At 45.8% G+C, this 27741-nt stretch overlaps 1 protein-coding gene across 1 annotated transcript in view; it reads right to left on the bottom strand.

The window, feature by feature from the left end:
• Nucleotides 1–26270, bottom strand: part of rgs9b (regulator of G protein signaling 9b) — an 80329-nt gene extending 54059 nt beyond the window's left edge. The window contains exons 1-2 of the mRNA XM_078226068.1: nt 26208–26270; nt 3307–3403 (exon numbers count right to left, since the gene is read on the bottom strand). Of these exons, the coding sequence (XP_078082194.1) occupies nt 3307–3403; nt 26208–26270 (160 nt within the window). The remainder of the gene's footprint in view (nt 1–3306; nt 3404–26207) is intronic.
• Nucleotides 26271–27741: the final 1471 nt, after the last annotated feature.

Below are 27741 nucleotides of genomic sequence, written 5' to 3'. Positions count from 1 at the left end.
AGCAGCAAATGTAATTATTAATTATTAATTAATCTTCTACGCTGCTGATCGGGAGGATCAACAAACTTCAAATATCTAGTAACAAGACCCCAAGCTCCAAGTCACTTGTCATTTTAATTCTCTGTCCCACTCTGATCTCTCTGTCCTCAGTCAGCTATATGTTTCCAATGCAGACAAATGGAAGCTTGAGGAAATGTATTTTGGGCTGAACACTGAGTTCAACAGTTTCAGATCCATTGCTCCCATTCTTTCATACGGAGGAATAGTTCTGCTATTGTCGTTTACATCTCCTCGAGACCCAACTTTTGTTACTTTACTTGTTACCACCAATCCTTCTGCTATTTAATCTCTCCTGCCTTCCATCCCGCCACGCGCCTTCTCTTTGGTTCCCTCCTGCCTGAGGTGGGGAAAAGCAGCTGCCAATGGGAGAGCAACAGGAAATCAAGCTGGGCAAGGGGAGAGAATTGGAGGAACGCAGAAATGTTGGGAAGTGTAGAGCCGGAGGAGGTTACTGCCAATACTCTCCCACATGGGCCAGAATGCAGCCCTGGAGGAACCACAATCCAACGAGGAACATCTCTGTTTAGGAGAACAGGGGCCAAAATTGGAGAACATTGTTCTGAACCTGTTTAATAGCTAAAATCACAAAGGATATTTCAAAATCAATTGGCTCTCCAGTTTCATGTGGATGTCAGCATTTGGTTTATGTAATCCTCTTACTGTTAGACCAAGTAACCTAGCAACAGGCTGAGATAATGAAAGGATGAATCATTGGCAATACTCTTCAGCCGATTTCATTTTATCTTCTAAGTAGAAAGGACAAGTGGCATCAAAGTACGGGAAGGTGTGGGCTTGATCAACTGGAATAGCGGCCTACAGCAAATAACAGAGCATGCATAGTACATTGAGGAACATAGATAAGACCGGACTTCACAGCAAAGATACACGGCTAACCTCAGTCGAGTTTATTTTGGGTGCTCCTTCTCCCTCTCACACACCACAATAAACCTTCAATGTCACTGTGGATCAAACTTCAATTCAAATCATGCAAATGAAATGGCGTGGAGTGTGCTTCAAAGGCTGGAAGTATTATCAAGAGTGAAATGATGTGAGTGGGAACCAAGATGAAAGGAGACGCAGCGAGTGTCAGGAATATGAATCAAGGATGGTAGAAAATCACAACCAGTGAATCCAACACCTATGCAATAAAGATCAGGTCGAGTTTACATGTGGGGATTAGGTCTCATGAAAGGTTTAGTCAAATTTATATTCACCTATTTATTTTCTCACAAGTTAACCTGCCTGCTGTATATTTCCAGTATAGAATCAGTCAGCACAAAAGGACATTTATTGCCTCATTGTATCTGTACTGGCTCTCGAAAGGAGTTGCAGTCACCTTACCAAGGCCAGTCTTCCGACACCATCACCTTTTATTTACAATGTGCTCACGGTGTTGCTCAGCGGCTGCAGTGTATAGGTCAGTGTACAGGTCAGTGTACAGGTCAGTGTACAGGTCAGCCCCGGAGTCTAGCGACTGCCGGCCTGAGGGGAGCTAGCTGGTTTTAAACCCCCCGCTGCTTCTTCCCTGTTGGGTGAGCCTCCACTCGCCTAGTATGGGAGCTCGTATTCTGGAGGCCCATGGGGAGATCCAGTGACGATGTCCCGTGGCCATCATAACATCCCTCCCCCCCCCCTCAAGTCCATTTATTGCCCAACAGCCCGGCCACGGGAGGGCCTTTTCCACCGCTTGGCAATCGGCCCGGGGTCGATTGAAGGAAGGACCAGATCAGGGATGTGAAGCGGATTGGAGACCTTTGCTTCCAGAGGAAGCACCGTAAAGCCACTGACGCTGGTTCTTCCTGAGGTCTTGCTTTGGTTGGAGCACCTTCTGCTTCCATTTTGGAATCCGTGTCCTTATCACCCGGAGGGGTGGGGAGGTGGGGGGATGGGGAGCTTTTGGGGGGGGGGGGCGATTTCTAGTCGTGGCTCGACGCTGGCAGTGGTTGTCCCCATGGTTGGTAATGAGATCGGCACTGGCACGGGCTCCCTACTCCTGAGATGGTCCAGGTGCTTCCTGACAACTTTGCCCTGCGCTTGGACCTTATAAGACACGGGCCTCGTTTTTCCCATTATGATCCCAGGGACCTAACTTAGGCCATCCCGAGGTTACTCATGTGGACTGGGTTGCTGGTTTGGACCGTTCCTTCTGTCCTTGCAGAATCACAGTTCTTCTCCTGATTCTCTTGTTGGGACTCCACACTCCCCACCAGGTTTGGGAACGATAAGTTTAATCTTGTAGCCCATTAACAATTCCGCTGGGGTGATTCCTCTCCTTGTGTGAGGGGTAGGCTTATAGTGGAATAAAAATCGTGCCACTTTGGCTCTATGGATGCTGCGGGTTGCTTCTTCATTCTGAACTTAAAAGTCTGCACCGCTCACTCAGCGAACCCTTTCAAAGGTGGGTCATAGGGTGCTGATGAGTTTGATTCCATTGGAAAGCATGAAGGTGTGAAACTCAGTGCTTGTAAAGGCAGTGCCATTGTCAGAGAGCAGGACTTCTGGTATCCCATGAGGGCAGAAACATTGTCATAGTTTCTCAATGGTTTTCCCTGACATTGGTATTCTTGCAGGTGTCCTGATGAATGCAAGATGAAAAACTTTGACAAAACATCTTTTTTGCAGCAATACTCAAGTTCTACAGTACCAAACAATGTCTTGTTACCTCCTTATGGTCTTCTGAACCTTGCTGTGTGTGAATTAGCTACGTGTTTCTACATTACATCAGAGACCTTGGGTAAGATTCTCCAGCCTCCCAACCGTGTGTTTCCCGCCAGCGGGAGGTGGTGTGTTGTTTGCTGGCGGCGGGATTCTCTGGTCCCACCGCTGTCAATGGGAATTCCCATTGATGTCACCCTATGCCGGTGAGAAACCCATGGGCAAGGGGTGCCGGCAGACTGGAGAACCCGCTGGTATGAACAGCCGGAGAGTTCCAGCCTATATTTCAGAAATAATTAATTGGCTGTGAAGCACTTTGAGTTGCGATGAGGTCACGAGGACTCTACAGAAATACAACTTCTTTAATTTTAAGAAACATCTTTAGGTTTGGTACGTGGTTAACAGTTTAGGAATGGGTGCACCTGTAACCTGAACCAGCACTGATAAATCTGGGACTGATGGAATGGTGTTGCAGTGGATTGTTAGGAAGATTTATAAAATCCATTTTAAGAAACAAATTGAAGAATAGCAGGCCGGATTGTGCAGGGGGCGCAATGGAAACCCAGCAGTGAAGAATATTGGCCCTCTTACCTGTCATAGCGTGAGGGATAGTCGTTATCATCAGCCTCTGTGCTTGGGTTTTAATCCCAGTGTTTGGATCCTGCATTTCCATTATCAGAGGCTCAATCTAAAGAGAGAAGAAGTTCAAACAGGGTGAAAGGTAAAGAGGTGATCAAAGGAAAAGCTGAATAATAAAAAGTAAATATATCAACACCATTTGTGCAAGTTGGTGCTTGTTGTCGAAGAGATACCTTTTGGTGTCCAAAGATGTGTAGGCTAGACGGATTAGTGGGGTCGACACGTGGGGTCGACATGTGGGGGGTCAACACATGGGGTCAACACATTTGGTCAACACGTGGGGTTAGCACGTGGGTTCCACACGTGGATTCCACACGTGGGTTCCACATGTGGGTTCCACACGTGGGTTCCACACGTGGGTTCCACACGTGGGTTCCACACGTGGGGTTACGGGGATAGGGCCTGGGTGGGATGTCCTGTGGGAAAGTCAGTGCAGACTCGATCAGCTGAAAGGCCTCCTTCTGCACTGTAGGGATTCTATGATTCCTCTGGAGGAGAGGGGAAGAGGAGTTGATTGGGGGAGGGTCTACTGAGCACAGAACCCGGAGCTTCCATTTCACAAGATCTTTACAGCGTCACATCAGCCAGTTTCATTTTGAGTTGATGATCTTTTGTCTGCGTTGGGAAGATGAGATTTTCAGAGTGTTTCTTAACGATTCACACTGCTGCCTCGCCGTGTCCTGTTGCCACAGAATATCCAACACAGGCAGTAATGCGCTGTTAATATTGAAACAATACTTTTGCTTGTCTCCCAATAAGAGTTAAACTGCTAAAGTGCAAATCAGCTCCCAAGAATGAACAGTGGAGAAAAACGATGTAAAATGTTTTGAATTTATAACGTTATCGGAAACGCTTTGTTGGAAATAGTAGCTTGCAATTCAATCCAGCCAATTATTATCCTCTAATAACTGGGTTAGTTTCCCTGGTCTCAGGAATGGATTTCTCTGTGATACAGCCTTTAATCACTATTATTACAGCAAATGCTGTCTGATCCTGTTTGGTGAATACTGCAGGCAGGTAATGTGGCGATCTCTGAATTTTAAAAAAATCTCATCCACTGTGTCAACCACAACGCTTAAACTAGGTTCAAAACCTTAAAGGACAGGTTAACAGCTAAAATGTAATTTGCAATGTCTGTGATGGAACGGTGGCCCAGTGGTTAGCGCTGCTGCCTCGCAGCACCAGGGACCCAGGTTCAATTCTGGCCTCGGGTCACTGTCTGTGTGGAGTCTGCACATTCTCCCCGTGTCTGTGTGGGTTTCCTCCGGGTGCTCCGGTTTCCTCCCACAGTCTAAAAATGTGTGGGTTATGTTGATTGGCCATGATAAATTGCCCCTTAGTGTCAGGGGGGTTAGGACTGTAACTATGTAGGGTTATGGGGATGGGACCTGGATGGGATTGTTGCCGGTGCAGGCTCGATGAGCCAAATGGCCTCCTTCTGCACTGTAGATCAATGATTCACGAAGGATTTCTTTAATTCCATAAAAGCAAATCAATCTCCATCACTCTGCTGGGATAATGAACCCTCGTTCATTACTATCAGTGATTTGAGGCATGTTCCTCCCACTCCCTTTTAACTTTGATTCGAGAAGCAAGCATTGGAACTAGCTTTGCTTTGACAATAGAGTCAGTGGGGGACATTCTACAGCCTCGCTCGTCCCGAAACCACAAAACCCACCTGAGGTCAACGGACCATCCCATTGTCCGCCCCTCGCCCGTGCCGATTCCTGTGGTGGGTGGGACAGTAAAACTCCGGCCGTAGAGTCACAGCACAGAAAGAGGCCCTTCAGCCCACCGTGTCTGCGCAGGCCGTCAATCACCTATCTATTCTAATCCCACTTTCCAGCACATGGTCTGTAGCCTTGTCCACTGTGAGGATCGATTCTCCCATCCTGCTGCGCTGCTTTTGTGGCACAGCGGGCCGGGAGATTGGAGCGGAGGCCATTTTGTGGGCTCCCCGCTGGGCGCCACGGCCTCCGCGAGTCTCCAGCAGCTGGACTTCTGGCACCATCAGCTCCGCTCCGGAAATCGGCGCCGAGCTGCATAAATTATGGTAAAGATCATTAGCATGTATTTTAAATCTCATTAGCGGGCCGCCAGCATCCCCTCCCCCTGCCTCCACCAGGAGTATTTCACTCCAGCGGGGTTTAGTATTGCTAAAGAATTACTAAAGCTAAAGCATTCGGGGGCCCCCAGAGGGTAGGGCACCGGGGGGGGAATTTCCCGGGCATTGTCAGCCTGGCAGTGCCAGCCTGGGCCCCCGGCACTGCCCAAGGGACAAAGTGCCAATGTCCAGGAGGCACCATGGCACTGCCAACTGGGCATCGGGCAGTGTCAAGAGGACAGGTGGGAACTGAGTGACTGAGTTCACCCAATTGACAATCTCCCTGTATGTAACAAACAGTTCTATTATTACTGGAGAGTGTCCTTTAATCCCCAAATGTGACCATGCTCCTTGGCACTGCTCTTGCAGTATTCAGCCAACTATTCAGTAGCAAAGAGAGCAGTGTTGTTGAGCGACACCCCCAAAAAGAATGAAGCAATTTCCTTTTCACCGCCACAGGTATGTTGCCTTGTTGGATTTTGCAATCTTTAACTCAGTGAGATGCAATCTAAGCTCCCTATGAACAAGGTCTTCCCCATGTCTCTACCTTGTTTCAAATTAGGCCGGGCTCAACTTTAGAAAATTCACTGCAGCCTTGAATCTGACCTGTCAGCCCAGGTACACAGGCTAGGCACGCAGGCTGGGCATGCAGGCTGGGCACGCAAGCCGGGTACACAGCCCAGGTACATAGCCCAGGTAGACAGCCCGGTAAAAAGCTCGGGCACACAGGCCAGGCACACAGGCCGGGTACACAAGCCAGGTATACAGCCCGGTAAAAAGCTCGGGCACACAGGCTGGGCACACAGGAAGATGCAGGTTCTAATCAAGGGTCGTTAACTCTTGTTCTCTCTCCACAAACACTATCTTCACAGTATTTTCTGTAGATCTTGAGTGGGTTCAACTCTCATTAATGCTGGAAAGGCAGAACCAGCAGGGGTTTCCCTCATTACATTTCCTTTGCTGGGCTTGGCGTGTGCACACACTCTGCCGTTTATATCAGCAAGAAAGCCCCGCTGTTTCATTTGAACTGAAATCAGTGCAGCTTTTCCCTTGCTTGGGAGCTGATTTGCACTTTAGCAGTTTAACTCTTGTCGGAGGACACAACAAAAGTATTGTTTCAATATTAACAGCGCATGACTGCCTGTGTTGGATATTCTGTGGCAACAGGACACGGCGAGGCAGCAGTGTGAATCGTTAAGAAACACTCTGAAAATCTCATCTCTCCAACGCAGGCAAAAGATCATCAGCAACTCAAAATGAAACTGGTTGATGTGACGCTGTAAAGATCTTGTGAACAGGAAGCTCCGGGTTCTGTGCTCAGTGCCACCCACCCGCTCATCAACTCTTCTTCCCCTCTCCTCCAGAGGAATCATAGAATCCCTACAGGATTTTGGCCCATCGAGTCTGTATCGACTCTCCAACAGAGCATCCCACCCAACCCCAGCCCCGTAACCCCACGTGTTAACCCCACATGTTAACCCCACGTGTTTACCCTGCTAATCCCCCTAGTTTACACATCTTTGGACACCTAAGGGGCAATTTAGCATGGCCAATCAACCTAACCCCTGCACATCTTTGGAGTGTGGGAGAAAAGGAAACCGGAGGAACCAGAAGAAACCCACGCTGGGGGGAGGCGGGGGGGGGGGGGGGGGGGGGGGGGGGGGGCAGGGGGAAGGGGGGGGGGGGTTGACCCTGCCTGCAAAAGTCAATCCATGTTTAGTTGGCTTGGCTGTGATGCTCCCCACAGCCAAACAGCCTGCAGCCACTCAAGTGCCCAGGTTTCAAAATGAAGATTGTGCAGTTAGTTCAAGTCTCAGAGAGCTGCCAGCACACCTGGAACTGTGACCCAGTGGGAATCAGTGACATCCAGACAGGTTGGGAGAAAGTACATGAGAGCGATCGTAACAAAACAAACACCATGTGAAATCAATTAGCTTTGTCAAATGAAAAATAATAGGAAATGTGTATATTTCCTTGAGAATTCTTGAACAGTGAAGACATACATTAATTCTGGAGCATTCTCTCAGCAGTACCTGACTATCAGTGCACAACATTGAACAGTAATAATTTTGAATTTCCTGAAATTATATCAGGGGAGACATCGGGGAGTTCCACAGATAAATCGAATGGGCTTGTACGTGTATTTTATAATTAATATTCTCCATGAACCACTTCAGTGATGCGAGGTATCTCTTCACAGCTATCTGGTCAAGTATCTAAATTTGGTGGCAATAGGAACCCATTGATGCCATTACAGTGACATGGCTCCATGCCAGACACCTCCAGACAATTATCTCTTGTTAGAGAGTTCTACAAACATAAACTTCTTGGTAGGTCGATGCACAGAAGTCCATCTTAATTATACACCCCTACTTCCTTCACATCTACTGAACTATTTTATTTATATTGATGGACCACTTTTCCCGTTATGGTTAATTGTATTACGATTTAAGTGAAACGGTGATGAGGCAGATGGTGTTAGTTCCAATGGAAGGCATGCTTGAGGAGTCAGGTCCTGGTTCACACCTGTGACTCTTTACCTGGAGTTAATATTAGCACTGCTGCGGTAATAATAAAAGGACTTATAACCCAGTGGAGTTCAACTTCCCAAAGCCTGGGATTTAATGCCATTCTTCCTGAGAGGTTCTGACCAATTTATTCAGAGTTCCAAACATGTGTGTGTTCTTATTTATTGTGATTCCTTGGTAATACTGCAGGCTTTTTTAAAACCTCTCTCAGAGAGATAAACAGCTACAGCTTCCTCAAGTAGCATCAACTTTTGGAGCTGATCCAATCGCCCAATTTGGACTTTGGGATCCAAGTACACTCACTATATCATAGAAACATAGAAACTAGAAGCAGGGGAAGGCCATTCGACCCTTTCAGCCTGCTCTGCCATTTTGATCATAGCTGATCATCGAATTCAATATCCTGATCCCGCCTTCCCCCCTCCATATCCTTTGATCCCTTTAGCCCCGAGAGCTATATCCAATTTATTCTTGAAATCAGACAACGTTTTGGTCTCAATATCCTTACGAGTAGGTGAGGAGCGGGTGAATGGCTCCGTCTTTTCCCCCTCCGCATTTGACCACAACAGGAGGTTCTTTGTTTGAAAAGGATAAACTTGCCAATTCAATGAGTACTGACCTGTTGATGCACTGTGATCAAAAAAAGAACCAATAGGATATGTTTTTCTTGAGTTTAACAAAGAAAGAGGTTAGCTTTATTATACTAAATCCGATCTAAGTAAAATAATATAATACTCACCAACTTTCATGCACATCCACTCAAACTTCACACACACACAAATACAGATGACAGAGCAGGGTGACAGAGTGGGCAAGGGTAGATTGGCCAAATTAGAGTCCATAAATAAAGTGAAAGAGTTTGCAATCTGTAGTTTGGTGTCTCAGCTGACTTCACACTGAATTTGAGCTAAATGGTCTCAATGTTACCAATTTAAAGGTGTAGAAGATTGAGTTATTCTTCAGGAGACAGTAGTGTGAGGTTGGATTTTTTAAAGAAGTCTCTGTCTGTGACAGGATGTCCCTGGAGGATCTCAGTCAGATCTCAGTCAGGACAGAACGACTGTGAAAATAGGTGAGTTCAGACCCGTTATTTTCGGCGAGAGAAAAATTAAAATCTTATGCCACTTAGAGAAAGAATTAGGCAAAGTGTGGTTCACGCCAGTAGGGGGAATGGACGGAGTCTATCCATGCCAGGAAGCTGGCTGCTGACTGCTAGGAGTGCCATTGCACATGCACCTGATCCCCCAATGTACTAACTGTGTACAAGTGTACACAGTTAGTGAACTGGGAGATATCTCACTCCCCCCCCACCGTTCACCCTCCCCGGCCAATTGCACCCCCATTCACCCCCCACACCCCAAGGGGCACTGCCCTCCTTTCCCTGACCACCCGGGGAGCCTCAATGGCCTCCAGTCCCACCGGCGAGGCCATCGCATCTGGTCCCTGTTGCTGGGGAATATACGTGATCCTTGCATCCCGAGCTCACAAATAATATTTAAATTAGAATTTAAATATTAAAATCAGACTCCTACCCTTCCCAGGCGCAAGGTGGATTACGCCTGCGGATCAGTGCCGGTAGGATCATGTAAGGAACTGAGTGTAAACCCGGTTTTTCATCACTCACGATTTAACCGGTTCTCCCCATCCATCGACCGGCGTGGTGAGCTGGTAAGATCACCCCCATCGTCTTTGGGTTTTGCAGACAGACTGACTCCATTCCAATGAATTGGAATGTGGAATATGGAAGATATGGTGATGCAAACTGGGGTTAGCCATCTTGGCCTGAGCCCAAGTCACTTTAGTCTCTGTGTTTTTAAAAAGTTTGTTTAAAAAGTCCAATTCAGGTTTCCAGCTGGTAGAATAAAAATAATTATTTAGCATAAAGCACATCCTGATGACATTATCAATGGATGCATCCCATCAGTCATGTAACCTACTCAAACCCAAAATGCTAGTGACTATCCTCAGGATAGATTCTTCACCTCTGACCTTCTGATCATTAGACCTGCAGTCCTTTGAACATACAAACGTAGAAACTCATAGAAATTTATAAAATTCTAACAGGGTTAGACAGGGTAGATTCAGAAAGAATGTTCCCAATGGTGGGGGAGTCCAGAACTAGGGGTCATAGTTTGAGGATAAGGGGTAAATCTTTTAGAACTGAGGTGAGGAGAAATTTCTTCACCCAGAGGGTGGTGAATGTGTGGAATTCACTAGATATCGCTCTTGGGGCTAAAGGGATCAAAGGATATGGGAGGAAGGGGGGGGGCATCAGGATATTGAATTTGATGATCAGCCATGATCAAAATGAATGGCGGAGCAGGCTCGAAGGGCCGAATGGCCTCCTCCTGCTTCTAGTTTCTATGTTTCTGTAAACGACTAAAGGCTATTCAAATGAGTCATTTTAGATGATCACCCATGTGCTCAAAGGCCTACACTGGCTCCTGGTAAAGCAACATCTTGATTTTAAAATTCTCATCCTCATTTTCCAATCGCTCCATGGCCTCACCCTTCCATTTCTCTGTAATCTCATCTAGTCCCACAACCGCCTCAGATACCTACACTCCTCTAATCCTGGCCTCTGCATCACTGATTTTAATCATTACAGCTTTGCTGTGTGACGCTACCATGCCTTTAAGAAAGGTACCTTAAGCTTGTTCTCTGCGGTTAAAAGCAGCCCTCTTTTTCTTAATTGTAGCACGGAGCTGCCTGAGCAGATGTCCTTTTATTGCTGCTGAAATGATATAATGTGCCTTTTGTTTATTTTCAATTTGGCCTAACGCAATGTCCTGGAGTTTTATGACCCTTTTGAGTTGTTGGGGGAAGATTGATTGACAGGTCAAGGTCAGATATTACTTTGGGAAAATCCAGGGCTCTTTACTTTCTGTTTGGCAGAAACTGTTGGATTCCGGACTGAAAACAATGTTTGCGTCTCTCTCCCTGGGATTGGAAATTCTGTTGGCTGCTGGCTAGTTAGAAGCTGATTGGACTGCAGATTGGAAGCAGTCTTTCTTGCCTCTCTGCAGTGAAAAGTTTGCAATCGGTGCTTGGCTAACTAGAAGCTAGAGGCAAGCAGTGGCTCTATCTTTAGCTCGAGGGGCTTTGGGAGCTCCAGGACAGAGAAGTCAGAGTTCAATTCTCCATTCAAATGACTAATTGGGTGGCAAAGTGCATGGTGGCACAGTGGTTGGCACTGTTACCTCACAGCACCAGGGACCCGGGTTCAATTCCCAGCTCGGGTCACTGTCTGTGCGGAGTCTACATGTTCTCCCGGTGTCTGCGTGGGTTTCCTCCAGGTGCTCCGGTTTCCTCCCACTGTCTGAAAGACATGCTGGTTAGGTGCATTGGCCATGCTAAATTCTCCCTCAGTGTACCCGAACAGGTGCCGGAGTGTGACGACTAGGGGATTTTCACAGTAACTTCATTGCAGTGTTAATGTAAGCCTACTTGTGGCACTAATAAATAAACTTTAATTCACAGCAGGGGTTGCAAAGCTGCAAGATCCAGCATCATGTGAGCATACTTACTTTCTGTGCAAAGCCTACAATGTTTGTGTTCGAACAGTAATCGTAGCTATGAAGGTTTATACAATATCATGGTTGTTCTTTTTTCTTGTTTATAATTGATAAAAGTTATTGCTAATTGACTTATTGTATGTTAACTGTACTCTTAAATAAACTTTCTTTGATAAAATCTCCCACATGGGTCGTTTGAATCCTACCTGGAGTGAAACAGCTTGGCTGAGATTCTCCCAAAAAAATTCTAAGTCCCCAATGTGCGGGAAAATGGGAGTAACCCCCGCCGGTTTTTTCTAGCGCACATAGCAGAGTGATTCTCTGACACTCTGTGCATTGCAGAGTGCCCTAGAGGGATTCACTCTGGAAATCTGTGGGCAGGGCCTATTCCCACCGAGGGGCCGGAGACTTCAGTCCCGGGCCCACTAATGATATGGAAATGAAGATTTCCATATTGTAATCAGCTCTGCACCCAGCAGCGGGCTGGAAGAATCGCCCCTCTTATGCCTATCCATTCCAAAATTCAAAGTGCAAAACTTATGGTCTGGGGTGACTCCGTAAAACACCTTGGAGTTTCTGACCGGGATAACAGGTGGCTGCATCTTCAGCGGCCAAGGCCCAAAGCTCTGGAATTTCCTCCCCAAACCTCTCCACTTCTCTACCTCGCTTTCTTCCTTTAAGATGCTCCTTAAAACTTACCTCTTTGACCACGTTTTTGTCATCTTACCTACTGTCACCTTCTGTGGGTTGTTGTCACAGGCTCGTTGTCATGTTCCTGGGATGGTTTATTACATTAAAGGTGTGATATAATTAGAAATTGTTGGTATTATCAAAGGAGTTGATAGGGTAGATAGAAAGAAGCTATTTCCTCTTGTATGGGGAGTCCAGAACAAGGAGTGGGGGACAATACCTTAAAATTAAAGCTAGGTTGTTCAGGGATGTTGTCAGGAAACATATCTTCACACAAAAGGTAACAGAAATCAGGAACTCTCTGCCCTCAAAAAGCTCTTGCGATGGACGTGTCAATTAAAGATTTTAAGCTGTGATTGATAGATTTTTGTGAGGTAGGTCTTGTGGCGCACTGCTGGTATCCCCTACCTCAGGGCCAAAAGCTCTTTCTTCAAGTCCCACTTCAAGGTCATGTTGGCCATGGAAGCTGTGTTCATAACATGGCCAAATGGGCTGATTATCAGCCTGCAAGTACTTCCAATGCGCATGATGGTGGGCGGGTAAATTTCCTGGTCAGCCATATATTACAGAAGGCAATGGCAAACCCTGCCATACTCTGCCAAGCATCATCATGGGCCAATCCAATGGAAGTCCGTGGTTGTCAACAACCTCATATGGGATGGTGCCTGATGGAGGAACGGTTACAGAAACAAGGCAGGTACAAGGCAGTTAGGTTACTGGTTAGCCATGATCATAGAATCATAGAATCCCTAGAGTGCAGAAGGAGGCCATTCGGCCCATTGAGTCTGCACCAACTCTCCAACAGAGCATCTCACCCAGGCCCACCACCGACCCTATCCCCTTAACCCCTAATCTTATTGATCTAATTGAACGGGATGGAAAAGGTTTAAGGGGTTGAATGGTGTACTCTGTACAATTTGTTGGCTATTGGCATGATGCAGTGATAGCCATTGCTCTCCCTGGAGATTTAACAAATAAAATTAAATAAAGAAAATAACATATTTTGCCTTTTCCTTGCATTAGTTGCTGTTTACAGATCTAATCCGTTTGATGTTTCTCAGCTGGGGCTTCTATTTTGCTGGTCAGAACATGACATGATCCTTATTTTATGATGTGGGAATGGCCGTCGCTCGCTTTGCCCCAAGAGTTATCGGAACAGATGAATTTCCTTTGTAAACAAGTCTTCTCGGAGATGAGCATCATTACGTAAATGAGTATAACCTCCTGCGAATGGGAGGAACATCAATTAAAGACTGTCACATCCCCCATTAAACCCGGAAAGGAAAAGAAAATAATTGTCAGGTGGCGTGGTGAAGTGAATGCAGAACACTGAGATATATTCAGACTAATTAAAGTTAGATTAGGATGCTGCATGTTAGAATGGATGGAAAGATTTCACCACTGAGGTTTTGTCTTAATCACTAAAACTGTGTTCAATTAGTCGAATACTTTTCATGCAGATTTTTTGCCACTGCCAGTTATGGTTGCAGACCGATGCAAACTTTGCACAGTTATCGTATCATCGAAAAGATGGGAGGGAATAGGAGTGATGATGTGGAGATGCCGGCGTTGGACTGGGGTAAGCACAGTAAGAAGTCTCACAACACCAGGTTGAAGCCCAACAGGTTTATTTGGAATCACAAGCTTTCGGAGCTCACCTGATGAAGGAGCAGTGCTCCAAAAGCTCATGATTCCAAATAAACCTGTTGCACTTTAACCCGGTGTTGTGAGACTTCTTACAGGGAATAGGAGGTTCAGTGAATTTGCTGGGTTCTAAATGACAGACTTAATGGACAGAAAATTGGATGGATTGTTCTACAGGTGATTATGTAATCCTGAGCTCCCTCAATGTGCTGTGCCCATGTGCAACAGGACGTGGATGTTGTCTATATGGACTTTAGTAAAGCGTTTGACAAAGTCCCTCATGGTAGGCTAGTGAAAAAGGTTGGATCCCATGGGATAAAGGGGGAGGTGGCTAGATGGGTGGAGAACTGGCTTGGTCATAGAAGACAGAGGGTGGTAGTGGAAGGGTCTTTTTCCGGCTGGAGGCCTGTGACTAGTGGTGTACCGCAGGGCTCTGTATTGGGACCTCTGCTGTTTGTGATTTATATAAATGATCTGGAAGAAGGAGTAACTGGGGTGATCAGTAAGTTTGCGGACGACACAAAACTGGCAGGACTTGCAGATAGTGAGGAACATTGTCAGAGGCTACAGAAGGATATAGATAGGCTGGAAATTTGGGCAAGGAAATGGCAGATGGAGTTCAATCCTGATAAATGCGAAGTGATGCATTTTGGTGGGAATAATGTAGGGAGGAGCTACACGATAAATGGAAGAACCATAAAGGGTGTAGAGACGCAGAGGGACCTGGGTGTGCAAGTCCACAGATCTTTGAAGGTGACGTCACAGGTGGAGAAGGTGGTGAAGAAGGCATATGGCATGCTTGCCTTTATAGGACGGGGCATAGAGTATAAAAGTTGGGGTCTGATGTTGCAGATGTATAGAACGTTGGTTCGGCCGCATTTGGAATACTGCGTCCAGTTCTGGTCGCCACACTACCAGAAGGACGTGGAGGCTTTGGAGAGAGTACAGAGGAGGTTTACCAGGATGTTGCCTGGTATGGAGGGGCTTGGTTATGAGGAGAGATTGGGGAAACTGGGGTTGTTCTCCTTGGAAAGACGGAGGATGAGGGGAGACTTAATAGAGGTGTATAAAATTATGAAAGGCATAGATAGGGTGAACGGTGGGAAGCTTTTCCCCGGGTCGGTGGTGACGTTCACGAGGGGTCATAGGTTCAAGGTGAAGGGGGGGAGGATTAACACAGATATCAGAAGGACATATTTCACACAGAGGGTCGTGGGGGCCTGGAATGTGTTGCCGGGCAAGGTGGTGGAGGCGGACACACTGGGAACGTTTAAGACTTATCTAGACAGCAAAATGAACGGAGTGGGAATGGAGGGATACAAAAGAGTGGTCTAGTTTGGACCAGGGAGCGGCGCGGGCTAATTGTTCCTGGTTTCTCGTTTCAAGCCTTCATTCTACGATCATCTTGCTGGTGCCAGTACAGAGTGAGACTGCGGATAGTTGGGAACCTGTCTCGGGGGCAGGGAATTCATATGGTGTTCGTGGAAGTGGAAATGACTAGGGTTGGGAAGCATTTTCCGATCGGGGCCATTGTGATCTCCTGGACTCGTTTCGATCGCCTCAGGGGGTCGGAGAGGAATTTCCCAGATTTTTTTTCCCCCATATTGGCCCTGGGGTTTTTCACTCTGGGTTTTCGCCTCTCCCTGGAGATCACATGGTCTGGAATGGGGGGGTGGGGGTAAGTTAATAGGTTGTAATGAACAAAGCATCATAGCTGTGAGGGACAGCTCGGTGGATAGGATATTGGTATGTAGATAGGCTGGAAAATTGGGCGGGGATCCTGGATTCAGGATTCAATCCTGGACCGGGGAGCGGCGCGGGCTTGGAGGGCCGAAGGGCCTGTTCCTGTGCTGTATTGTTCTTTGTTCTTTGTTCTTTGACATAGAATCTCTACAGCGCAGAAGAAGGTCATTCGGCCCATCAAGCATGCACTGACAACAATCCCACCCAGACCCTCTCCCCATAACACCACATATGTATCCTGACACTAAGGGACAGTTTAGCATGGTCAATCAACCTAACCTACAGATCTTTGGACTGTGGGAGGAAACCAGAGCACCCGGAGGAAACCTACGCAGACACGGGGAGAATGTGCAAATTTCACATAGACAGTCACCCAAAGCTGGAATTGAATCCGAGGCAGCAGTGCTAACCACTGTGCTACCGTGCCCCCCACGATCTGACTCATTCTCTCTTAGTAAGAAGTCTCACAGCACCAGTTTAAAGTCATTCTCTCTTCAACAGTTTAAAGACAGATTGTAGGGGGTAAATGTTCTTCACTGAAAGTCCCTCACTATCTCCTGACTCCCATCACCCCAGTAATATACCTCTTTCAAACTGAACCAATAACTGAACGCTTTGGAAAGAAAGGCTAGTCATCAACTCACGGTGATCAGAGAAACATAAAAACTGAATGGATTCTGATTGTTCAAAGAGTGATAGTTTTAGGAAGCTTAATTTCAATTGTTTGAAGCTGTACTGGATTATAAATAGAAACAAGTCATGAAAAGACTGGCTTATCCAGAATGCCCTTTTGAACTTAAGTGTTGTTCCTGCTACAGTGACTGAGCCGAGAGCCGGAATGTAGGGAACTGAGTGACAGAACCGTACATTACAGAGTTGGTGACGTGCAAAGCCAACCCAAATTGGATGGAACATTTTTTTTATCAGCAGCTGGTTGAAATTTCCACACAGTTTGAGAAAAGGCAACATTATGTTTTTGTCATTTGCCCGGCTTACATCAGGACATTTCTGCTTTTTCCTATTTTAACAGAAACAGAAATGTAAGGCACAAAAATAAAAGCAATTTTAAAAATCTATTTACGTTTCTTCAACATACACACATGCTCCATCCCTTGGTTGAAGAGCTATACTTATCCTCCTGTTTCCTCTCCCTCCCCATGGAGAGAGGGATCTGAACCTTCTCTGGTTCTTCAGACACAGAGCTCCACTCCCCATCCCCACTCCCATTTCAGCAGTGTCACTGCAGGCTGGATGACAGTTCCCTCACAGAGACAGTCACTTTCCAGGGGGCTGCCATAGAAACGGCAGAGAGGAAAATAGGAAATAACCACCAAGGAGGAAGACAATGAAATGAAGTGAAGTGAACAGTCTCAACAATTACCACTTCCAATTGTTGCCACTATCCCAAAAATGCTTGCTGTCCAAGGGAATGTTGGGACCACAACTTTTTACTTTATATATCAATGATCTAGACGAAGGAACTGAAGGCATTGTGGTTAAATTTGTAGATGATACATAGGTAGGTGGAGAGTCAAGTAGTATTGAGGAGACGGAGAGGCTGCAGAAGGACTTGGACTGGTTAGGAGAGTGGGCAAAGCAGTGGCGGATGGAATACAACATGGGAAAGTGAGAGGTTATGCACTTGGTAGGAAGAATAGAGGCGTGGACTATTTTCTAAATGGGGAGAGAATTCAGAAATCGGAAGCACATAGGGACTTGGGAGTGCTAGTTCAGGATTCTCTTAAGGTTATCGTGCAGGTTGAATTGGTAGTTAGAAAGGCAAATGCAATGTTAGCGTTCGTTTTGAGAGGACTAGGATACAAAAGCCGGGATACACTGCTGAGGCTTTATAAGCTCTGCGCTGGATACGCTCAGAGTATTGTGAGCAATTTTGGGCCCTGTATCTAAGGAAGGATGTGCTGGCCTTGGAGAGGGTCCAGAGGAGGTTAATGAGAATGATCCGGGAAATGAAAAGCTTGACATATGGCGAGTGTTTGAGGACTCTGGGTCTGGACTTGATGGAGTTCAGATGGATGAGGGGGGAATTACATTGAAACACACTGAAAGGCCTGGATAGAGCGGATGTGAGGAAGCTGTTTCCATTAGTCCGGGAGACTAGGATCCGAGGGCACAGCCTGGGAGTAAAGGGTTGACCCTTTAGAACTGAGATGAGGAGGAATTTCTTCAGCCAGAGAGTGGTGAATCTGTGGAATTCATCGCCACAGGAGGCTATGGGGGCCAGTGAGTGTATTTAAGACAGAGAGAGATAGGTTCCTCATTGGTAAGAGGATCAAAGGTAATGGAGAAAAGGGTGGGAGAATGGGATTGAGAACTTATGAGCCATGATTGAATGGCGCAGCAGACTTGCTAGGCCGAATGGCCTAATTCTGTTCCTATATCTTATCTTACGGTCTTATGGAATGGAGAATTTTCATGTCCAGAGACAGTAGAAAGGATCACTGTCATCCAAATAGGTTGCTGAGGGATGTTCTCCCACTAATTACCATTACTAAATTTACCAAAGGCAATACCATTTCCAAAGTACATGTTAAATGCACCCATGCCTGGAACATTACCATTTCTTTTCACCTACATTGACTCAAAATGCAGTAACCATGCCCCTAAATTCTGAGTATCATTAGTTTTAAGAGGTAGGTTATTATTCTATATTCCAATTGATTATTTGGCCAGTTTGTTCTGTTAAAGATGTCTCTGACCGTCTGAAGTTACCCAAAGACTTGCAAACCTTTGAATATCTTTATGGTCAAAGTAGATCGATTCTTGATGAGCAAGGGGGTGAAAGGTTATTGGGGGTAGACAAGAATTGAGGTTAAAATTAGATCAGCCATGATCATACTGAATAGCAGGACAGGCTTGAGGGACAGAGTGGCCTTCTCCTGCTCTTAATGCATACGTTCATGAGTCGTGACGCATGGATAGCACTCTCATTCAAGACTCACTCCAGAGACTTGAGCACAAAAGTATTGCCTAACCCTCTAGTCCAGTACTTAAGGAGTTGCTGCACCACTGAAGCTGTCTTCTTTTGGAAGAAACATTAAACTGAAGCCACATTCCCCCATCTCAGGTAGACATAAAAGATCCAGTGGCAATCTTTTGAATAAAAGTGGGAGAGCTCTCCCTGATGTCCTGTCTAATATTTATCCTTCAAACAATATGTCAAATAGAGATTATCTGGTCATTATCACATTTCTGTTTTGTGGGAGCTTGCTGCGTCTGCCCCTTTTCCTACATTGCAACAGTGACTCCACTTCAAAAAGTATTGCATCGGCGTGAAAGCGTTTTGGGACATTGTGAATTTGTGAAGGGTGTTAAATTAATGCAGGTTCTTTCTTTCTAACATTGATGGATGAATGGATTTGACAGTATTGATCATAACAGAGAAACAGCAGCAGCTGTCACTGTGTCCCCTGGACAATACACAATGTTGTGATGATACAGATGAGGTTCCTGAACAGCTAGCAAAACGAAAAGCCGGAAAATGCTGGCAGGGGAAATGGCACCCGTTTGCTACTCCTGGCACAACCGCAAAGGCAAACCACCCCCATTGTGCTTCTTGGCTGGTCCAATGGGAATCCTGTACCTCATTTGTATCACCAGAGCACTGCCACCAAAATGAAGGCTGCCAAATGTGTCAATGGATTAATATTATTGGCCATTAATATTAACCTATTAACCTAACATTTATTGTAAAATCTGAGTGAGAAACTGGACTTATTGCTATTGTAATATACTTTACTAAGATAATAATGCAAATTGTAAAGTTTAAAGTAAAAGTTTATTTATTAGTCACAAGTAAGGCTTACATTAACACTGCAATGAAGTTACTGTGAAATTCCCCTAGTCGCCACACTCTGCTGCCTTGAGAGGAAACCGGAGCACCCGGAGGAAACCCATGCAGACACGGGGAGAACGTGCAAACTCCGCACAGACAGGGACCCAAGTCGGGAATCGAACCTGGGTCCCTGGTGCCGTGAGGCAGCAGTGCTAACCACTGTGCCACTGTGCTGTAATAATGCATACTGTAATATACTTTACGAAGATAATGATGCAAATTGTAATATATTTTACGAACATAAAAATATATGTTGTGATATATGTTACTAATATAATAGTGAGTCAAGGTAATTAGTTTGTTAATAAAACAGAAAAGCCTGGAAACATTTATTGGGTTCAGGTTGATGACCTTTCATCAGCACTGGGGGAAGTTAGAGGTCTAACAGTGCGTGAACAAGTGCAGGGGCAGAGTTGGGGATCGTGGGGGTGGGGGAGGGGAGGGGTGGGTAGTTGGGACAAAAGGGAAGGGTGATAAAAGAGATGATTGTGCACAGCAAGAGGAAATGATAAGGCAACAAGTAAACCAACAAAAAATGGGTCTAGAGCTGCAAATGGCAACAGCTGGGACCATTACTGGAACCTTCTGCCCGAGAATGGGAACAATATTTGCAATCAAATTTATTCCACAGTTTTAGTTTGGGGTACTGTCTTAAAGGTGGCCCATTTTTATAAATATTTACATAACGTTGCAAGATTTCCTCAAGATTACTGTGAATTAAGAAATTCTCATTGACTCCAGGAATTCCATCATACCAATTGTTCATAAAACAATTCCAGTAGTGTTAAAAAGAGGTCGAGATTTGCAAAACTGAGAGGATCTCGCAGCACTGAAAAAACAGAACATGTCATTAAAAAATAAATGTTTCTATCCTGCATCAAGTATTTGCAAGTTGTAAGGGTCTTACAAATAATAAATGATGGCTGTAACTCAAATGCCTGAGCATTATGATGCTTAGTGTAGGCGTTTGGGAAAATGGTCATGAATGTAATTAATAACTTGTTGCAGCCCCTTTGTGTTCAAGAATTAAAATTCACCTCCAGGCACCAGAGCTTCCTTAGCTCTACATCATGTACACATTTGTGAAAGGGAGGTTGACTGTTTCACTCTGCACTGCTCTGTCAATTGGCTGATTTATTGCAGTAATATTGTAACAGCACACACACACATGAAATTGTTAATGTGGAAAATTCATGCATCGATCAAGTTTTATATCGCTTGAGTGAACCCAGTGTAGTACACAATATCAAAATTCCCCCATGTGCTCCCATCGCTCAGAAGCAGGCTGACAGTAATGCCTCACATCTCATGGAGGTTAGGAGAAGGCTTGCTTTTTAAAAAAAATAATAAAGTATTTCATGAAGGGTTTAAGTGGATCAAATGCAGAGAACCCATTTCCAATGGCTGGTGGATCTACAACAAAAGAACGCAGATGGAAGGTGCTTGGCAAAAGAGTCAGAGGATTTAAAACAAAATACAATGGGTGGTTAGGATTTGGAATGCATTTCCTGACACATGGTGATTGATACAGATTCAACAGGCAGGATTCTCTGATCTTGCCCCTGTCCGCTCCACTGCAAGTGAAAACAGAGAAACTGACGTTCCAGCCAAAACGTCATTCACTTCCAGCAGCGCTGGAGAATCCCAGCCGCAAGCGAGGAAGGAGATTTTCGGCAAATACTTGGCTGCAAAAGGGAATTGAATAAATACTTGAAGGAGAAAAATTCCAGGGATAGAGGAGTCATAGAGCCATACAGGTCTACAGCACAGAAAAGGCCCTTTGACCCATCCTGTCTGCGCTGGTCAAAAACAAACCACCTAACTATTCTAATCCTTCCTTCAGTATGGAGACCAGAATTGCACACAATATTCCAGGTATATTCTCACCAAAGCTCTATTCAATTAATTTTAAGTTTATTTATTAGTGTCACAAGTAGGCTTACATTAACACTGTAACTAAGTTACTGTGAAAATCCCCTTGTCGCCACACTCTGGCACCTGTTCAGGTACACTGAGGGGGAATTTAGCATGGCCATTGCAGCTAACCAGCACATCTTTTGGACTGTAGGAGGAAACCGGAGCACCTGGACGAAACCCACGCAGATACAAGAAGAACGTGCAGACTCCGCACAGACAGTGACCCAAGCCGGGAGTTGAACCTGGGTTCCTGGCACTGTGAGACAGCAGTGCTAACCACTGTGTCACCGTGCTGTCCCATTGCATGACTAATTTTGTACTCCAATCCCTTTGCAATAAGGGCCAACAGGTCATTTGCCTTCCAAATTGCTTGCTCCAACAGCAGGCTAACTTTTTGTGTTTCTTGTATGTGTACATCCAAATCTCTCTGAACACCTTAATGTACAATTTTCACACCTTTAAAATAAAGCAGTATTTTACCCTGGTGATGCACTCTCCAATACAGATATACTGAATTATATCAATAATCTGGACCCGATACAGACAGGTTCTCCCTTTAAAAAACTGAAAAAGGTGAACCTCATACTGTGTTTTTTTTAACCAGACACTGTTTTTATAAAGACCTGCTTAATTCCTTAACATTCAGAATATATTAACTAAAAATACTACAAATAGCATTACAAACATTAATAGCTGTGTGTGAAAATTATGCTGGATTATGCCCAAAGTTGACACCAGAAGCAGAAATTTCCCATTTGAAAACTTTAGGTAATTCCAAACCCAGATTTGAGCACTACTCACAAACCACTCAGCTTTGTCATGTATCCATTATTCCAAATATAAACTCTTTGATTAAACAGCAACCTTGTGAATCCTCCTCAACAGTTTTATTTCACATTATTATTACTGTGCAGATAACCCAGTTGAACTGTACCAGTTTAGAGAACAGTCTTGCAGGAAATGTATGGCAGAGGAGACCTTTCACCCCTTCATGTCTGTGCCTGTCAAAAAAGAGATATCCAGACTGATCCCACTTTTCAGCTCTTGGTCAGGTGGTCCTGTGGATCATGACACTTCATGCGCATTTCCAAGTTTTTTTCAAAAATGCAATGAGAGTTTCTTCCTTTCTGGCAGTGAGTTCCAGACCCCACTATCCTCTGGGGGAAATTAATCATCTTCAAGATAAAGTTAATTCAGGAATAGAACCATAGAATCCCTACAGCGGAGGAAGAGGCCATCCGGCCCATCGAGTCTGCACCAACTCTCTGAAAGAGCACCCACCCAGGCCATCCCCTCCACCCTATCCCCATAGCCCCGTGCATTTCCCATAACTAATCCATCTTACCTACATATCTTGGGACACTAAGGGGCAATTTAGCATGGCCAATCCACCTAAACTGCATATCGTTGGACTGTGGGAACAAACCACAGCACCCCGAGGAAACCAATGCAGACATGGTGAGAACGTGGAATGACACGGTGGCACAGTGCTTAGCACTGCTGCTTCACAGCGCCAGGGAGTTGGGCTCAATTCCAACCTTGGGTGACTGTGTGGAGTTTGCATATTCTCTCCGTGTCTGCGTGGGTTTCCAACAGGTGTTCCGGTTTCCTCCCACAGTGCAAAGATGTGAGGGTTAGGTTGATTGGTCATGCTAAATTGATCGTAGTTTCGGGGGAATTAGCAGGGTAAATATGTGGGGTTACGGGGATAGGGTGGGATTGTTGTTGGTGCAGGCTCAATGGACAGAATGGCCTTCTTCTGTACTGTAGGGGTTCTATGGTTCTCCCTGTGTCCGTTTGTGTTTCCTCCAAGAGCTCTGGTTTCCTCGCGCACTCCAAAGATGTGCAGGTTAGGTTGATTGGCTATGCTAAATTCCCTCAGTGTCAGGGGGATTAGCAGGGTAAATGCATGGGGTTACGGCAGTGCCGGATTTAGACTTGGTGAGGCCCTAAGCTATATAAAGCTTGGAGGCCCCTTGTTAAAAAGTTACACCAAAAGGTCTCACAAAGGTACGCACCAAAACAGGACCTTGGGTTGCCACAAAAAAATTGAAAACATAATTATGCCTTTTAATTATTTAATAGCAAGGTATTTAAAGTGAAAAATACAAATTATTTTCAAATGAATGCATTTACTGATTACATATTTATCATTTGGCTGGTTTGATCTCTCTCATAGATTTTGGTAATTTTGGTAATTTTTTGAGTTGCTGTTCAAGCTGGTGCTTTCTTTTTCTTTTCTGGTATCCGCTCTTAAATGTTCTCTTCATTGTAAACCTTCTGAAATTTTGTGAGGCCCCTGTGGATTGTGAGGCCCTAAGCTGTAGCTTGTTTAGCTTATGCCTAAATCCGGCACTGGGTTACGGGGATAGGGCCTGGGTGGGATTGTTGTCAGCGCAGGTTCAATGGGTCACATGCCCTCTTTCTACATTGTCGGGATTTCTATGATTCTATGAACATGAAAACTCTACACAGACAGTCACCCAAGACTGGAATGAACATGGATCCCTGGTGTTGTGAGGCAGCAGTGCCAATCACTGTGCCACCATGCCATCCTTAATTTGGGAACACGGCATAGGAATGGGTTGAGTGCCACAAATACTAACATACACTGATCGGGCTGAACAACTGTTTTCCATCTTGTAACTTCCTTGTAATTCTATATAACATGCCTTTCTCAACAAAGGCATTTCTTCCTCTCTTTCAACAGCACAGATGTCACCCATGCCCTTAGACCAGATCTCTCTCTCTCTCCTGACAGTGAAAGGGGCCCAAAGTCCCTCTGTAACCTTCCTTTGTACTGCAAACTTCCACAAACAGCAGTGTGACACTGACTTGCTTTTAGTGATGTTGATTGAGGGATGTCTTCTCTGCCCTACCTCAAAGTAGTAAGAAGTCTCACAACACCAGGTTAAAGTCCAACAGATTTATTTGGTATCACGAGCTTTTGTAGCGCGGCTCCTTCATCACCTGAGAAGTGGCACAGAGGTTAGCGGCACGGTGGCACAGTGGTTAGCGGCACGGTGGCACAGTGGTTAGTGGCATGGTGGCACAGTGGTTAGCGGCATGGTGGCACAGTGGTTAGAGGCACGGTGGCACAGTGGTTGGCACTGCTGCCTCACAGCGCCAGGGACCCGGGTTCAATTCCCAGTCACACTGTCTGTGTGGAGTTTGCACATTCTCCCCATGTCTGCATGGGTTTCCTCCGGGTGCTCCGGTTTCCTCCCACAGTCCAAAGATGTGCAGGCTAGGTTGATTGGCCATGCTAAATTAACCCGAGTGTCAGGGGTATTAGCAGGGTAAATGTGAGGGGTTACAGGAATAGGGTCTGGGTGGGATTGTGGTCGGTGCAGACTCGATGGCCCGAATGGCCTCCTTCTGCACTGTAGGGATTCTATGAGTTTAACCTGGTGTTGTGAGATTTCTTACTGTGCCCACCCCAGTTTAATGCCGGCGTCTCCACATCATGGCTAATTCAGAATAGTGCCATAAGATCTTTCCAGCCTACCCAAGAGAGCAAACCAGGCCTGGTCTAAAAAAATAGTGCCCCCAACAGTGCTGCACTCCCTCAGCACTGCACTGGAACGCTAACCTAGATTTCCGCGCGGGACTTGGGACACATTGTGCTGACTCAGAAGGAAGCGAACCTGAACTGACAGCAACTTGAGGAAAATGTGAGTTTGTTCAAATATTAAAGGAGCCATCAGTCAAAAGTCACCGCCTCTTCCTATCAGTGTGAATTTCAGTGACGTTCCCCAGGTCCAGTTACTTTATTCCAGTGGTCCATCTGAGGACTGTCTGCTGAAAGCTGGGATGATACAACCCCCGCACACATCATAACTGTGGTGAGAGAGAATAATGAGAGTGTAGATTAACCAGGGCCAATAGACAGCAAACACCAACATTACTGGTAGCCAGGCTGGTTTATTAATGCCTCCGCACTTTATTTCCCCCCATGGACCTAGCTGACCGTCCAGATTTTATTTATGAAGCGTGAAAAGAGCGAAACAGAAGCAATGCTGAAATTAGCAGCAAGTCACTCAGATGGGGATGATATTCAGGTCTGGGAGGCTACGTATTGAAGTGGATTGCGTTCCCATGTCCCGTGTTGATTTGTTTTACTGTTTAATTTGTTATTAATAGTAAATAGCAGATTTTTAAAAATAATTTAGCACCGTTTCTGCTGATGCCCACAGTCTGGCTGAGATACACTTCAGGTATTAGATGCCCCGTCACTCTTAGTTAAAGTTAATCCTATGAATTCGGATTAAGATTGAGTTTGACCCAACTCTTCCGGGGCTTTTATTATCCGGGCAAGATTATTTTCCTCCAATTATTCTTTTACTGGGGCGATGCAAATAATAGAAATAATAAGAAAATCCCTCCAAGGAAAGGCAGGGGAAAGGGGGGAGAAAAATGGAACGCATTCTCTGAAATTTCTAATAATTTCACCCACAAACTTCACGAAAAATGTAAATATGCAAGTGGCAGATTTGTTGCAGACAGTTAGCCCTTCTGCAAGAAACAGCAAATAGTGAGCTGGACACACAGTACAGAACAATAATCTGTTGCTTATTCTGATTTGAGCAAATGGATCTGACACAAATAAATACACCTTGAATAATGCTTGCATTTCTGTGGATGTGTGTGAGAGAGATATCTGCACCTCGTATCACAAAATTACACTTCACAAAATTAATTAGTACTTCACAGAGGGAGAAAGCTCCAATTTTCTCCACTCCGAATCAAGCCTTGCTTCTGTCTGGGCGCTTTACAAAATCGTCTCCACTAATATTAAATGACTGAAGCAGCACTGGTAGAATTATTATAACTATCCATTTTTTTTTTCTCTCTCTTACCTTACGCAGGAAAGCCATTCGAGGCCGGTATTGCTGCCCCTGATTGAGGCTTTTGATTGTCATCTTCGCCCCCTTCGCTTTGCAATGTCTCAGCTCTGAGTGTGAATTGTATCCCACTGATGCTGGCAACAGCGTGCGCTCAGTGCGCAGACTCGCTCCCGGCAGGCCGGCCGGTTACCCGGGCAACGGCGGCTCCGCGCTGGGAGAGGGCGGGGGAGCCAGATCTTCAGCGGCCGGCCCCGCGCGCATGCGCACAGCTCCCTGCCACACAGCTTGCTGATACCTCATCGTCCTAGAGTCCATACAGTGCAGAAAGAGGCCATTCAGCCCATCGAGCCTGCCCCACCAACAATCCCACCCAGCCCCTATCCCCGTAACCCCGCCAATTTACCCCCCTGAAAGCAGAATTTTCCCATCCCACCCGCCACAGGAATCATAGCGAGCGAGGGCAAACCACGCAAAGGAACGTTGACCTCAGGCAGGAATTTCTGGCCTTAGGGTGAGCGTGGTTGGAAAATCCCACCCTAGGGGTCAATTTATCATGGCCAATCAACCTAACCTGCACATCTTTGGAGTCATGATGTTGAGATGCCGGCGTTGGACTGGGGTGGGCACAGTAAGAAGTCTCACAACACCAGGTTAAAATCCAACAGGTTTATTTGGAATCACAAGCTTTTGAAGCGTTGTTCCTTCCTCAGGTGAGTGATGAAGGAGCAGTGCTCCGAAAGCTTGTGATTCCAAATAAACCCTTTGGACTTTAACCTGGTGTTGTGAGACTTCTTACTGCATCTTTGGAGTGTGGGAGGAAACAGGAGCACCCAGAGGAAACCCACGCAGACACAGGGAGAACGTGCAAACTCCACATAGTCAGTCACCCTGAACCCGGGTCCCCGGCACTATGAGGCAGCAGTGCTGATCACTGCACCCCCAGGCTGCCTTCTTATGGAGAACAGGACCAGGAAAAGGCAACAACAACCTACATTTACATAGGTCTTTAACGCAGTAAAATAAAGTCCCACATCAAATATTGAAACCCGGCTGCATAAGGAGGTAGCAGGATGGTTGACCCAAGGCTTAGGCAAGAGATTTGAAGGAGGGTTTGCACTCTACCAGGAATGTGGATGCATTGTCAGACACACTCCTTTGTGGTGGAGGCAGGTTCAGTCGAGGCATTCAAAAGGAAATTAGATAGCTGAAAAGGAAGTAGGTGCATGGCTAGGGGAGAAGGTTGGAAAATGCCTTTAGCTGAATTGCTTTCCGGAAGAGCTACCGCAGACACGATGGCCAGAAAGTTATGGCTGTTCATGCCAGCAGGATTTTCCCATCCCGCTGCAGCGAATGGAGATTTGGCCGAGCACCAAATTCTCCAACCTCATTGCAGGGGGAGCGTGGTGTAAACGGCCGGTAAGATCATGCCCGAATGGCCTCCTGTGTGGTATCAATTCTGTGATCCTGTGTCACCTGATCAAGTGAGTGGCTGCAACTGAACAACCTGCACTGAATCCAGCATCAAACTGGTCAGCCTTTCACCTTG

The sequence above is a fragment of the Mustelus asterias genome, chromosome 12 (assembly GCF_964213995.1).
Source record: "Mustelus asterias chromosome 12, sMusAst1.hap1.1, whole genome shotgun sequence".
NCBI lineage: Eukaryota > Metazoa > Chordata > Chondrichthyes > Carcharhiniformes > Triakidae > Mustelus > Mustelus asterias.
Note: the sequence above shows the minus strand (reverse complement) of the source record. Positions and strands in the feature narration are given on the sequence as shown.